This window comes from Globicephala melas, chromosome 11 (assembly GCF_963455315.2).
Source record: "Globicephala melas chromosome 11, mGloMel1.2, whole genome shotgun sequence".
NCBI lineage: Eukaryota > Metazoa > Chordata > Mammalia > Artiodactyla > Delphinidae > Globicephala > Globicephala melas.
In genome coordinates this window covers 31063674-31079096 of record NC_083324.2, presented here as the reverse complement: position 1 = coordinate 31079096, position 15423 = coordinate 31063674, and the positions used below count along the sequence as shown (strand labels likewise).

The 15423-nt window shown below is 42.0% G+C and overlaps 2 protein-coding genes across 5 annotated transcripts; both read left to right on the top strand.

Moving 5' to 3' along the window:
- The first annotated feature begins 1791 nt into the window (after positions 1-1791).
- Positions 1792-8814, top strand: RPP14 (ribonuclease P/MRP subunit p14). Of its 4 annotated transcripts, none has more exons than XM_030867535.2 (6): positions 1792-1922; positions 4742-4839; positions 4940-5024; positions 7386-7462; positions 8147-8225; positions 8677-8814. In XM_030867535.2, exons 2-6 carry the CDS (start codon positions 4763-4765, stop codon positions 8731-8733), a joined length of 375 nt encoding a protein of 124 aa, XP_030723395.1. In that variant the 5' UTR covers positions 1792-1922; positions 4742-4762; the 3' UTR covers positions 8734-8814. The 4 variants fall into 4 exon arrangements, with proteins under 4 accessions (XP_030723395.1, XP_030723396.1, XP_030723393.1 ...); XM_030867536.2 differs by having other exon boundaries at positions 4721-4839; XM_030867533.2 differs by lacking the exon at positions 1792-1922 and adding an exon at positions 1930-2204.
- A 37-nt stretch (positions 8815-8851) lies between these two features.
- Positions 8852-14842, top strand: HTD2 (hydroxyacyl-thioester dehydratase type 2). The gene has a single exon (XM_060308023.2). It carries the CDS (start codon positions 8852-8854, stop codon positions 9356-9358), a length of 507 nt encoding a protein of 168 aa, XP_060164006.1. The 3' UTR covers positions 9359-14842.
- Positions 14843-15423: the final 581 nt, after the last annotated feature.

Genomic DNA, 15423 nt, shown 5'->3' with positions numbered 1-15423 from the left:
CTTGGCGGGTGGGGGTTGGAGCTGACATCTTGAGGAAGAGTCTGTTCTTCCAAGGTGGAAAGAGAGACATCCAGATGGGTGTGGTCCACGGCTCCACCTGGTGACCATTAGGGGCAAGTCCTGAATTTTATTTAACAATTATCAGTATTCTAAAAGCGATGCCCTGTCACTTTAAAATAAATCAAACAAAATGAATGCTAAAACATTGTGAGCATCTCCTATACCCTCCACACAGCCCCACCTGTCTTCCATCAGTCCACTTGGAACCCTTCTAGACATTATACTTATGTATATATGTATGTGTGTGCACACATAGACACAGACATATGTGTAACTGGATGAGGCAGGTACTGAGCCCAAGTTTGACTGCTTGCCGCTCGAAAGGTCAGTACTCGAGAGACAAGTGTTGGTGAAAAAAGTTGTTTTGTTCAGGAGGACAGCAACCTGCGAAAATGGTGGACTAATGTCTGAGACCATCTCCTAGTTGTGGGTTCGAGGACAAAGGTTTTAAAAGGGAGTTTCAGGAGTGCACAAGCAGGGGGCTACGTGCAGAACAGCACGGTCAGCTCCAATAATCATCTTGAGATGGGTCGTGCAGTGGTCTGGTCAGTGTCATCTTGGTGTTTTTAATGTGTACTCAATTAGTAATTTATTCCAGGGTTGGTCTGCTTCCACCTCCTTAAGTTCAGCCCCTGGAATTCTCAAACAAGCAAGATTAATTCTCTCGTAGTTAGACATGGAAGGAATTTTGTAGCCGGGAAGGCTCCACAGGGTCGTGCTTGGTTTCAGTCCCCCCTTTTCTTTGCTACCCTTCAATCCTGAGGGGAACAGGGGTGGGACAAGAAAGGGAATAACGTTTTGGATAGGGAGATTAATCATAAACTTGTCAAGGGAACTCAGTTTTCAGAGAACGCGGTAGGAGTTGAGTGCCAGACACAGGATAGCAGTGGTGAGCCAACAAAGACAAGGCCCCAACCTCATGGGCTTTACACTCAAGTTTTGGCAGCCCCGAGGCCCTCTCCCATGTATACCCCTGACTCATATCACACAATTGGTGGTAATACGGTGCCGTGTGGAGAAAACCATCTGAAGTCAGATGGCCCAATCCACCACTTATAACTGTGATCTTGGGCAAGTAACTTAGCCTCTTGTACCTCAGTTTCCACCTTTGTAAAATGGGGATGATTGTAATAATAGTTACTTTACGACTGTGTGAGAGTTCCATGAGATAACATATATAAAGTTTTTTGCATAGTACCTGGCACAAAGTAAGCACTTGATTATTGAATACACACGATATGTTTCACGAGTGCAGGGGCCATATCGTCTTGTTGCCAGTGCCTAGCACATAATAGGGGCTCAGCAAGTACTTACTCAATAAACGAATAGATGAAACTTGGCTTACATTCGGAAATAGGACCATCTGGGTTTTTTTATGTCAACCCAGACAACACCTACTATGCGCTGGGAGCCACAAGAGACACTGAGAACCGGTTCTGTCCTTGGGGATTGCTTTATTTAGGAGATGCTCAGCAGAAGAGACGCTAGATATAAATTTTTTGAACGAATGAAGGCATAGATAAATGAATGATTACGAAGCACGCTCTCGGGCACAATAAACATGCCCTGAGTCCCTTACCCTATGCAGACATTTGCGCACACGGCTTTCTGCAGCGTGGGCACTAGAGGGCACTAAGCATGGAGAGTCTCAGATTCAGAGTCACGCCTGGGTCCTTAGGAGAACTTCGCGCGGTGACGTCATATCCTCTCTAGACGTCACACATCCGGGGGCGGGACAGAGAGGAGCCAAACGTAAACACCCCGGAGTTCGGGCCGTAGGCTTCGGGGGAGCTCCAAGTCTTGGTGGATTCTTGCAGGGAAAAGGAGTCCGGGAGGCGTCAGACCAGTCCGACGGAGAGCGGGTAGGCGGATAGCAGGGCGGCTGTTTTCCGGGAGTGGGCTCAGTTGGCCGCACTGGTGACGTATGGACGCGCGCGCCTGGGGCGCATGCGCAAGGCGGAAGGACGGCGGGCAGCGAGGAGCGGTTAGTGGTACCTACTGCTCCGGCCGCGGACGCCAAGGGCTGAAGGCGAGGCTGGGCCGCCAACCTCCGCGGGCTTCTCTACAACGCGGTCTTAGTCGTGGAGGGCGGCTGAGAGGACCGAACGGGTCACGTGTGCAGAGCGCAAGCGCCCGGCCTCCAGGTGGGCGCTAAATCAATGGCGGACGTTAGTCTAAGAAAGTTGAAAACGACTTAAGTGCCCAACAGTACGGGATCGAGGATTCTGGGTTTTTTTGTAAATCGTTGACTTCGTCCCAAAGTTATATATTGAATGCTTGCTGTATGCGATGTATTGTTTTAGGTTTTCGGGAAACATCAGAGAACAAGACAGAAAGATGCCTGTTTCTTTTGGAATGTATATTCTAATAGGGCGGGGGAGGGAAGTACGAATAAAGAATAAATGAATTTCACAGTTATGTTAGAGGGTGGTGAATGCTATGAGGAAGAAGTAGAGCAGTGGCATGGGGGGATGACATTAGATCTAAATGCTACTGGAATAAATGGAGGAATGAAATTAAGCAAAGCCATGAAGGAGGCAAGGGAATGAGCCGTGTGGCTATCTGGAGGAAGAGTATTTACAGCATGTGGAAAAGTAGGAGGGAGGCCCAGAGGCGGGAGGGAAAAAGCTAGGAGGCCTGTGTGGTGGGACTGAGCAGGGGAGAGCGGTAGGACGTGGGGTCAAGGTGGTGGGAGGAACCAGTGGTCCAGATCACGGCTGTAAACGCTTTGGCTTTACTCTGAAACGGGAATCTTTGCAAGGTTTTGAGCAGAGGAATGATGTGGCTTGGATGGTTTTTAGTAGGGTCACTCAGGCTGCTGTAGAGACTAGATTGGGGAGGGAAGCAGGGACACCTATTACTAGTAGATCAGGTAATGAGCATCCCTACAGCCACCAAAAAGGCTGACTTCAAAGATGATGATGACAGCCACCATGGAAGTGCTCACATTTTCCTGGTGAGCCTGGTGAATATGCCGGGCTGTAGGGAGGGTTTCACAAGCACCATCTCCTTTAATCTCAGGACAACCTGAAGAGGGCAGAGCTATCACTCACCCTGAGGCTCAGCCCTGTCAGAGGTGACTGCTCAATAAACACTTGCTCCTTCAGTCTTTTTTTTTTTGTAAAATAAACATAACCTAAAATTTACCATTTTTAACTGTACAGTTCATTGGCATTAAGTACATTCACGTTGTTGTACAACTATCACCGTTATCCATTTCCAGAGTAGTCCTGAAATCTTTGCTGTTATTGGCATCCTAAGCCCCAGTCCAGTCTCACTCCCCTACCTCAAGCAGCCAACTCCTCTAGGGTAGTCTGTAACACTTAAAAAACACCTATCGTGTGCCGGATAATGAATGGAATGACTGAGGGTCCTGTTCTCCTTGCCCCTTTAGTCGGGGAGACTCTGGTGATGGGGAAAGAAGCACCAGGTAACTATTGCTGCAGTCCTGAAACCAAAGATAACTCTTGAACATACAGGCCTCACACTACCACCATTTGATCAGTCCTGTATTCAGAAAGTGATGAATACTCTGTGCCAAACTCAGTAAATATTCGTGTTTGTTGAATGGACGGTTGGATGTACCTGCTTGACCCTGACTTCTCATTTTCTCTTGAGGTCATCATTTGGGGGTAGTTGGAAGTGGGCCCAGAGAGGTTTTTGTAAATGCTGGTCTATAGCTATGTGACCTTGGAAAAGTCCCTTTCCTTGGTTCGGCCTCAGTTTCCTGGTCCCTTTAGTGGGAGAACCAGATGTTAAACAAATAGACAATGTTAAGAGATTGTGTAACAAGAGTACCTAACTTAGGGTGTCACAGAAGACCTCCCTGAAGAGGCAGTATTCCTGGAAGAGGTGAACTTTAAGTTAAAATTTGAAAGATGAGTAGGAGCTATCCAGAGTGAGAGTGAGGTAGGGGTGGAGCCAAAGGACAGGGATTCTCTCCAGGGGGACTAGCATGTTCTGAGTTCTTGAAAGTTCCAGATCTGTTAGAAATGGCTTGAGTGTCCGTTCCAGAATTCTTCTTAAGACCTTTGCTGTTTAAGCTCAGTCTTTTGCAGGGCTGCCAAATAGCCCTGTACAGGCCTGGCTTCTAGACAGAGAACAGGCAAATCCAACGTGCGGGAGGCCAGGAGAACTACCACCCCTCATTCTTCTGTTAGTGTTCTATGTTGACAGAGTAAATAAGAAGAGGGTCTTCGGTCCCAGATTTTACTCCTTTACGCTTTTTACTTTTTTTTTTTTTTTGGTATGAATAGGCATCATGCCAGAGTGGTCTTGAGGCAGCTCAGGAGTGGTTGGAATCTCTGTGTGCCTCTGGGCAGGTGTTAGCTATCTTTGCTGAGCCTCAGCGTTCACTTCTCAAAAATGGGAATACTGATAGCTTTTAGCTCATGGGATCATTTTGAAGACATGACCTAAGTCATGTAAAGTGTTTAGCACAGAGCTGGGTACTCAGTAAGGGAAAGTGTTTGCTGGGATTAAATAAGAGTACAGTGGTCTGGCATATATAAAATATAGAAACTTCCATTGTGTCTGTATGGGTAACATCAGTTTGACCAGAATTAGATAAGTTATTGTACTAAGAGTTCTTTTAAAAAATCATATAGGTCAAATTCTCATTAAAAAAGTGAAAAATAGCTTGTGTCTTGGTAATTTCTAGCCCCCTTGACCCTTCATGTAGGTGTGATCAGCACTGGAAAAGATGCCAGCCCCAGCTGCCGCATATGAAAGAATAGTTTACAGAAATCCCTCTGAGCACCACTACATGAAAGTCCACCTGTAAGTTCAGTCTCCTGAGTTTTATTTTCGACTACTCTTTTATGAATGTGAATGGCATGAAATTTAATGCAATGCATTTTTTAAAAAATATTTTTTACAGAGAATTTCAAGATCATGGCATTGGACTGAATGCTGCACAGTTCAAACAGCTGCTTATTTCAGCCCTGAAGGACCTGTTTGGAGAGGTATGGAATCACTTGGTAGTTTGAGCACTCCTAAGGTCTTTGTAAGACATAGTGAAAGGACACTTTTCCCAACATTATTTTAAAACTTTAAAACCACATTTGAAATTGCAGAAGCAGACTTTCAGAAGTGATGAGTTTTGTGTAGGTTTGTTCTCATATGCCTTCTAGTTGACAAGAACTTGTTAGACAAATGTTGAGTGTAGTGCAACTCAAAGTATGGTGTAGACTGGCAACCTGCAAACTGCTGGGGTTTTTGGGGGTTTTTTTGCCTGTTGTGGCTTGTACCAGAATGTAAATGAGCACACCGTTTCCTTTACTGAGACAGTCTCCAATGAAAAAAAACTGAGCTGAAATAAACAGTGTGCTCACTGATATTGTTGATTTCCACTCTGGCGCAGCTCCTTATCACAGACCAGCACTTTGAGTAGTCTGTTTTCGCATTCAATTGAAAACAAGTAGAGTTTTGAAGAGAGAACAAAGACAGATGATTCTCAGGAAATTATTTCCTGATACATATTCTATCAAATTAAAATCTATCAAGCACTCATCAAAATAAAAACGTTTACTCTGCAAAAGATTTGGTTCAGAGGCTGAAAAACAGACTACAGACTGGGGGGAAGATATTTGTAAACCACATGTCTGACAAAGGACTAATATCTAGAATATATAAAGATCTCTTAAAACTCAGTAGTAAAGAAAAATACTCAAACACTCCAATTGGAAAATGGGCAAAAGTGGGAGTTCCTTGGTGGTCTAGTGGTTAGGATTCGGCGCTTTCACCGCAGAGGCTCGGGTCCTATCCCTGGTTGGGGAACCATCCCGCGTGCCACATGGCATGGCGCGGTGCAGCCAAAATCCAAAAAAATATTCTTAAAAATGGGCAAAAGATATGAACAGACATTTCACTAAAAAGGGTGTACAGTTGGCAAAGAAGCACAGGTATGGAAAGATGTTCAGCATCATTAGCCATTAGGGAAATGCACATTAAAACCACAATGACACATTAGTATACACTTGGCAGAATGACTGAAATGAAAAATAGTGATAACACTAAATGCTGGTGAGGATGCAGAGAAACTAAATCACTCATACGTTGCTGGTGGGCATGTAAAATGGTGCAGCCACTTTGGAACAGTTTGGCAGTTTCCTTTAAAAAACTATGGTAGTTGTTTTTAAACTACCCTACAACCCAGCAATTGCATACCTGGCTGTGTATCCCAGAGAAATGAAAACTTATGTCCACACAAAAACGTGTACACAAGTGTTCATAGCACCTTTATTAGTAAGAGCCCCAAAATAGAAATAAGCCACATGCCCTTCAGTGGGTGAATAGTTAAACAAACTATGGTACATTCATACCGTGGAATATACTCAGTAATGAAAAGGAATAAACCATAGATACACCTGACAAATTGACGGAATCTCTAGAGAATTATGCTGAGTGAAAAAGCCAATCCCAAAAAGTAATATACTGGGTGATTCCATGTATATAATGCTCTTGAAATAACATAATTATCATAATTATATAATCTAGAGAAAGATAAGTGTTTGCCTGGGTTTAGGGATGAGGAGGAGTGGCGGGTGTGGCTGTAAAGGGGGTCGAAGGAGAGAGCCTTGTGATGCTATAGCTCTTTATCGTGATAATGGTAATACTTAAATTACCTGTATGGTAATATTGCATAGAACTACACACATATACATGTAAACAAATATGAGTGCATGTATAATTGGCAAAATTGGGATAAGCTCTGATTTATTATTTTCGGTTTTCTGGTTTTGATATTGTACTGTAGTTATGCAAGATGTTGACACTGGGGGAGGCTGAGTGAAGGGTGCATGGAATCTTCCTGCACATTTTTTTTGCAATCTCATGTGACTAATTTTTCAAAATAAAAAGTATGAGAAAAAAAATCCATGCACCCTCTATATGTCAAGTATAAAACCTGGTTCCTGGGGATGTAGTTGTAAACAAACAGACATGGCTTCTGCCTCATGGTCTTGGTTATTTTAATAGGAAACCATCTTGAACAATTAATGGCAAGAACGATGAGTATCTTGAAATAGGAAGTATGTGGGTCCTGTATGTGAAAGAGAGTAGCAACCAGTTGAGCTTAATCTTGGGAATCAAGGAAGGAGCAATTTAAACGAAGACTTGCGAAAGGTAAAGAGGCCTTAGCAATATGAAGAGGTACAGGAAGAATGTTCCAGGCAGGGGGAAGTTATAAAAAAGCAGGCCCAGTACTCCAATCCATTAAATAAAATACTGATTTTTTGGAGAAGAAAAGCAGTTGACAGAATTAGTTATTAGAGTTCAAGAGTAATGATGATAATAGTCTGCTGACAGCATTATTCCATACTTAGGTTGATGCTGCTTTACCCTTGGACATTCTAACCTACGAAGAGAAGACCTTGTCAGCTATCTTGAGAATATGCAGCAGGTACGACAGACAGTGGAACACTTCTAGTTTAACAGAGCAGAGAGACGGATGGCAAAAAAAGAGCAAAGGTGCTCTCCTCTGAGAATGAGAAGAATTTTGTCATTGTGAACTCCAGCCAGCTTTTGGAAGTTTAAATTGGGGAGAATATGAACATTCATCCACCAGGAACTTACACCCTAGAGAGCCAAACTTGTGATTTGCTTAAAACTATAATGTTTCCCAATTGATAGTCAGGGTTGCAAACTCAGAAGTGTATATTTTAGAAACATTCCTGATTGAGGTTCATGTTTTTCTTTGCCTTTTACATACTGTGCTTTTATTTTTTATTTTATATTTATTTATTTATTTATTTTTGCGGTATGCGGGCCTCTCACTGTTGTGGCCTCTCCCGTTGCGGAGCACAGGCTCCGGACGCGCAGGCTCAGTGGCCATGGCTCACGGGCCCAGCCGCTCCGCAGCATGTGGGATCTTCCCGGACCGGGGCATGAACCCGTGTCCCCTGCATCGGCAGGCGGACTCTCAACCACTGCGCCACCAGGGAAGCCCTGTGCTTTTATTTTTAAAGTTTTCTTATTTTAAATAGGTTTTCTGGTAGAAACTACTTTCTGGACCATCATAAACAAAAGTACTAGGGAGATGTTGCAGGGACAAATCTTTACTTAGGCTTTCTCGATCTTTCCGTAGTGGTCTTGTCAAATTGTGGAGCTCTTTGACCCTGTTAGGATCCTATAAAGGCAAGAAATGCGCTTTCAGAGTGATTCAGGTAAAGACCATTCCTTCACATATTCCAAATGAGCTGAGTAGTAGACCAAACTACTTATTAATATGTGTCTCATTTTTGCGCTTGCATAAATCTAGTGTTGTTAACATCATCCAGCTGGGAGGGGAAAATTCAGGGCTTCATTAATTACAAAAATGTGAGACAAAGCACTTAGGTTTTAAATTTTATGGGGGAGGTTTGGGAATAAAACTTGGAACACCTGTGGAAAAGTCTTAACTTTTGTTGCTTAATGCCTAGCGCCTAATGTATTGGAATGCTCTTTCTGAGTTTATCATGACCACTTATTTATCTAAGGCTAGCTCTCAGGATGCTCTTTAAAATGCTACTACCTCACTTTGGCTTATCCTATAGAATAGGGCATGTTTCTACACTGTACTGTGTTGTGGTGCAGTTTTCTCCTGATACTGCCTTAAACTTTTTCTTTCTCTTATAGGTTTCTCCATTTCTCCTTGCATTATCTGGTAACAGTAGAGAACTAGTATTGAATTGAGTAGTCTTCAATTTCAGAAGTATTCCTCGCTCTCAAAAGTACATTTTGGTGCCAGCATAATGTGTGAAGACTGAAACAGCCTAAAAGCTCCTGTTGATGGAATTTGAGACCTCTGAAGATGCTCCCAGTAATTTCTAGCCATCGCCTTGGGTGGGGTAGGCTTCAGAGGCGTATCTGCCTGAACCAAGCAGTGCTAAACAGGCAGCACTTACAGCATGTGCACATCAGAGTTGGAGACCGGGCTGAACTCAGTAGGGCCTTCACACAGAGGGATGTGGCTGTCTTCTCAGAATTAACAGGGGATGTCAATCCTTTGCATTTGGATGAAGATTTTGCAAAACACACCAGATTTGGAAAGACGATTGTACATGGAGTTTTGATCAATGGACTTATTTCAGCTCTCCTAGGTACTAAAATGCCAGGGCCAGGCTGTGTATTTCTTTCCCAGGAAATTAACTTTCCAGCGCCTTTATATGTTGGGGAAGTTGTTTTAGCTTCTGCAGAAGTGAAAAAGCTGAAGCGGTTCCTTGCTATTATTGCAGTGTCATGTTTTGTACTAGAAAGTAAAAAGACTGTTATGGAAGGCTGGGTTAAAGTTATGGTCCCAGAAGCTCCCACATCCTGAAATATGTCTTTAAAGATGCAAGTTCAGACATCAGTGTTACTGTTATTGAACAGCCTCTGACGAAAACAGGGATTGCTGTTCTTCACCAAGGAGGGGCTGATGGACCCATAAACCCACATTGGTGGAGGGGAGCTGATAGAGGGGTGTTCCATTGTCCACTTATGCTTTGGCCTTATGCATCACACAGGCTTAAGTATATTTATCATCTGTCTATAGGGAATTCCCTGATGGTCCAGTGGTTAGGACTCTGGGCTTTCACTGCCGTGGGTGCGAGTTCAGTCCCTGGTTGGGGAACTAAGGTCCCGCAAGCTGTGTGACACAGCCAAAAAAAAAAGCAAAGAAAAAGTGACTAGACGAAATCAGAGGTGGGGCTTCCTTGGTGGCACAGTGGTTAAGAATCCGCCTGCCAGTGCATGGTTCACGGGTTCGAGCCCTGGTTCAGGAAGATCCCACATGCCGTGGAGCAAGTAAGTCTGTGCACCACAACTGAGCCTGTGCTGTAGAGCCTGTGAGCCACAACTGCTGAGCCCGCGTGCCACAACTACTGAAGCCCACACCTAGAGCCCGTGCTCTGCAACAAGAGAAGGCACCACAGTGAGAAGCCCGAGCACCACAACGAAGAGTAGCCCCTGCTCTCTGCAACTAGAGAAAGCCCGCGCGCAGCAACGAAGACCCAACGTAGCCATAACTAACTAAATTAATTAATTAATTAAAAAAAAAGAAAATCATAGGTGATTCTAAGGTTGGACATTGTGTCCAGGCTCCCATGAGGTGCCATTAAAAAAAAACCAAAAACTGAAAAAATATTGGGAGAGTTATCATTTAGCTTAATGTTCTACTTTTAGGATTTCAGACCTGATTAGATTTGCATTTGGATAAGAGAAACCTACCTATATCTGTGTAGAATAAGTTTCTCACTGAATTTATAACTAGCTAGCGTTTAATTATTGAAGAAGATAGGTCATCTTTGAACACCTATCTTTTACTAGTAAATATTCTTAGATTCTGTTCTTCAGCAGTTTCTGGGTCAGAGTTTATTGTAATTTGTTACTGTTTACACCAAGATGGTAATTTGTTCAATGTTCAGTGTCACTTGCCCTTCAGATGGTTTTCCTGTTATCGGAGGAGGGCTTATGTGCAGATTTGGACTCAGCTATGTAAGTTCTCTTGGTCTCGTGTATAAAACAGGGATAAAAACACCTGCCACACAGGATTGTTGGAGGTGACAGATACAAATAGTTAAGCACAAGGTCTAGCTTATAAACAGTAGCTACTACTATTGCCCATTCTCTTCTGTGAATAAGGTTAGAGGTTTTCCTGAGTTTGGTGCTAACTGGCCAAAAGTTAGAGAACAGACCAGTCTTTCAGGATGTCAGCCAATCTCTGTTGGTATTCTAAACTTGGAATAGATCTTGAATGCAAAGCTCCTATTTTAGTAATCCAGATTTGTTTATCTCTCCCTTGAAAATACTGTGGGGTCCCCCCTTATATAAATAATATATGCTTTTATTTAAAAAATTATAAGGTAAAAAATTTAAGGAACACTGTGGAGGCCACGTTCTTAAGAGCTGAGGGGTATTAGAGAGGAAATGTGCCTAATGTGTTATTACTAACTGGTCATGCCCAACATAGCCAACACTATTAAGACAAGAATCTATAGTAGAACATACAGATGGTCCACCTGTGCTCTGTAGCTTTAGGTGGTGGCTCAGACCACAGCTAGAAGCTTTGATGAGGAAGGTAAGATCAGGTTTAATTGGTTGCATCAACCAACATTTCCTGGAAAAGGATTTTTTCTTCCTGCTGGTGGATGAGTAACTAGATTTTTAATTTATTTTTTACATCAAGGGGGTCAGACTACTGGAAGGAATTATTCTAGTCACTAGAGGGCAGTGATGTGTATAAATAAAGTGAGTATTTTAAACTTTAATACTGTACCATACTCTAGTTTGTTGGTGAGATGAAAATACCAAAATCAGTGAGAAGCAAGGATGCCATTATCATGAGTTTCAAAATGGGCAGCATGTGTAGATTTAGATCCACCTGAAGAAGGTGTATTTATAGGTGAAATACTATACATGCCTAAAATTTGATATGACATTGAAAAACAAAATGGGAAACTTAAGTCACAAAATAGAGACTTGAAGCTAAGACTGTATACTCCTGCAGAACTCATTCTCTGGGACTTAGCAGCAGTCCTGAAGCATGGGTTCATAAGTAGAGTGTGATGTAATCATTAATACTATAAGCTGCCATTCTTTCAATGATAAGCCAATTTTCTACATTAATTCTAATCCTTTAAACAGTTTTATGAAGTTAATGTTCCATTTTATAGGCAAGGAAACAGACTGATGTGGTGTGACTTGCCCAAGGTTGTACAGGTAATATGCAGTAGAGCTGGGATTCAAATAGCCCTGCCTGGCTCCAGGGCATTTTTTCCATCACCCTGTGGGTCTTAAAATGTTCCCATACTGGAACACTTTCAGTTTCTATAATGGTATCTTGTTATGTGGCAGTAAAGTGTTTGGAACCACTATTCTATATAATTCTGTTTATATTCAGAATGTTCTAGATCTTATTCCCTTGCTACAGTTGTAGTGTTTTCCCCTTTGCTGTTACTTGATGGCTTCTACCCATACCTATTGCCTACACTTTTTCTAAGCTGACATTCAGTGATTATTTGTCTTCAGAGCAGAATTACTGAAAGAGTTATTCTAAAAATGAAACATCATGTGCAAGTCAAGTATGGTGGGGAGGGATGGATGTCAGATCTGGTGGATAGCTGATTAATACTCTGTAACTTAAAGTAGCTTCTCAATATGAGCATTTCTTTTTTTTTTTTTTTTTTTGTGCTCAGTAGATGTCATGGTCTTCTTTGTGAACCAGTGATCTTTGTAAACCAATAAAAAGTTGGAATAGAGAAGCAGGCAAGAAGTTAGGGATACTTGTCTGTACACAATGACTTGTTGTTTTTACTCAGAGCCAAGATTCTCAGACCTCTCATGCTCTGTTAAAGCTGACTAACAAAAACTAGCTGGTTGGCTTTTTCATTTTGAGCTCTGTACAAGTTGCCAGAAAGAATGGCTCTTCTAATGAAAGCATGGGTGACCCTCAAATCAGGAAGTCCCCTTCCAGGTAATTGCGAAGTGGCTTTGTACAGGGTCACAAGTGGAAGTGAGTACAAAAGTACTGACTAAAATATGAGGCCAAATTGTACTAGCACTTTCCACATAGGGGCATTATAAGACTGCAATTTATGTAATGTTTGATTGCCACAGAAATGTATACCCATCTTAAGCAATTTCAGTCTAATGTACTGGAAAATTGCTTAACAGCTTTTTATATTCTATTAGAAACATTTCCATATTGGTGAAGTGCCACTCATTTCTTTTTCTGGGCAGCAAATCTTAAGTAGCAGCAGGGAGAAAGCCTCACCACAGCCACCATTCATCTTGTGTATTCAGCTAGAAAAAGAAGAAACTGCTAAATGCACATTCGTACCTCTTAGGTAACCACAGGTTTTCATTTTGTGCTGAATTGTTAGTCATTTTTCTTCTATGTTCTCAGAGTATGATTAAGAGACCAATTTACTCCCAAAGAAAATTGCTACTAAATTACATCTATTAAGTTTTTATATTAAAACATACTCCACCAAAGGTTGACAGTCACTCTGAGCAGTTGTGCCACTCTGAATGCCTCATGTACTGGCATAATTTATTAACTGGCTCTATTTGAACAGAATGCAAGTGCTGTGGAATTACTCTTGGGCTGCAGTTGAGTATCTCCAGTGTCCCAGATGTTTCACTTCCTTTGTTCTTGGCTTTTCTTCATATGGATTACAAACACAGCAGAGGCTAGAATTCTCGACATCTTCAGAGAAATTTTGAGTTGGAGCAAAATCGTAAGAAAACCCAAAGACAAATGTGGACATTACATAAATAGAACAGGATTAATGGAAGGCTCCACAAGCAGTCGATTTCTAGGCTACAATCAATTTTTAGGGCGGCTCTTAGGTAGGCCACAGTTCATATGACCTTATAAACCCTGAGCAAAATTCCTCTGCGATGTGATGGAAAATAACCCGTAAGGGAAGTAAGAAAGATCAAATGTGAGTTGTTTGATTTATCCAGATGGTGAATATTTAAAGAAAGTCATTCAGAGTTGGGAGGGGATGCTGCTTAGGAAGCACTGAGTTTTTCACAAGCTTCTATGTCTTGATTTGTAGAGCAGTTGCCAGGTCTAGAAGCAACCTCACTAAAACTCATTATCTTCAGTCAGTCTGGCCAAATGTCAAGCTGTTAGATAAACAACCTGTGGGCCATCTAAACATTTGGCAACGTGCAAGAATGTAAATTTTTTTTTCCCTCTGCCAGCCCTGAGTAGTGTATGTGGCAACAACTAAGGTACTGCATATCTCATTTGCTTTACCCAGCATGAGACTGGAAGCAAAGTTGATTTGATTCAGATCAGCTCTGGACTGGGGAGTTGCCCCACCTTCAGTATGAGCCACTTCAAAAGCCAGATGGATAGCGAGGCTGTCATAGGATTGGGGCCAGGTCTCCAGAGGATCTATTTAGTATTTATTCTGAGAGGTTTACTTTAGTCAAGAATTTCTAGAGAATGAGAAAGGCTAGATTGAGAGTGTGGCTTCATTTCATCAAATATCTGGTTTCTCAGTTTCGTTTTCATAGTAAGGAAGACAACAGGCTGTCACTTGATGACCTTTGCAACTCAAAGGTTATATAACACCATTATTTTTCTCCTAATCATACAAGTAGCTTCACTAGAGACATTTTGAAAAGTGCAAGAAAACAAAAAAATAGCATCATGATTCCACTTGCTAGAGACCCTCAGTTAATACTTTGGTGGGCTTCCTTCTGGTGTTTTTCCTAAAATATATTTTTAAATCTTGGGATCATAAAATGTATATATTGCTTTTTTCTACTTACTGTTATATCTAGAGCATTTCCCAACATCAACATCCTTTGATAATCTCATTTTTAATCATTGCAAAATATTCTGTTTATGATTGTACCATGATTTGTCCAATCTCCTATTGTTAGATATTTATCCTTCAGTGCTATATATTTGCACTTGTCTCTGATTATTTCCTTAGGATACTCTCCTGGAGGTGGGATTACTGAGTGAGAACATTTTCAAAGCCCTTGATATGTGTTGTCAAATCCCAGTTCCTAGTGCCAGGCCTATTACATGCTTAAGTACTCAGTAAATAATTGTTGAATGCATAAATGTCTTTTGGAAAGGTTGGACCAATTTATACTCCCACCAGCGGTATGCGAGAAGAGCCTTTTCTTGATCAGCCCACGTGATAGGAATAATGATTAAAGCAGAATTTTGGTTTCTGTGATTCTGGTAATGAAATAACCCATTTGCCTTAAAGAAATGGAAGTAAAAAGTTGAACCCTCCCTAAGTGATATATAGTTTTGTTTTAATGGACTGCTGCTTTTAAACACACTGGGACAAACATGGAATGCAGGAGAATTTTGATTATTTTAGGATGTAATCATGAAGTTCCATGTTTCCCTCTTCATATCTCTCTCTCCACTGAGTCTTGGCTTCTAAGTCAGTCTGTCATGGCTACTTGGCCACTTAGAGTTGCCCAACAATCCCCTTAAGCTTGTGATCTGGGGCGGGTACCCTTTAGATACTGTCTGGGCTTGTGCTGTGATGTCAGATTGTGGTCATGGTGTTTCCAAGAAATTTTGTTCTTTTGTCTGAAATGTAGAAATTTAGGGAAGATAAATTTAAGAGTTAGAAACTTCCATCCTGAACTGTAGGGGAAGGAAGAAACTAATATTGTCTGAGGTTTTATTATGTGCTGAGCCCCTTCCCATCCTACTGCATTCCTCATATCAACCCTTCCAAAAAGTATTATCTCCATTTTGCAGATGGGGACTGGGGCTCAGAGAGGTTGGGTAACGAATTCAAGGTCACACAGCTGGTAATTCCTGGAGCCCTGAAGATCCTGGTCATCTAATTCCAAGTCTAACTCTCTCCACTGTCCTGGGACACTGCCCGGGGAGACAGCACTGTGGGTGGGCCA

Excerpts from the sequence above, each read along its gene's own strand:
- RPP14 (XM_030867535.2), top strand. The coding sequence starts at position 4,763 with ATGCCAGCCCCAGCTGCCGCATATGAAAGAATAGTTTACAGAAATCCC. Across the intron at positions 4,840-4,939 it reads CACTACATGAAAGTCCACCT|AGAATTTCAAGATCATGGCA; the intron begins GTAAGTTCAGTC and ends TATTTTTTACAG. Across the intron at positions 8,226-8,676 it reads GCGCTTTCAGAGTGATTCAG|GTTTCTCCATTTCTCCTTGC; the intron begins GTAAAGACCATT and ends TTTCTCTTATAG.
- HTD2 (XM_060308023.2), top strand. The coding sequence starts at position 8,852 with ATGCTCCCAGTAATTTCTAGCCATCGCCTTGGGTGGGGTAGGCTTCAG.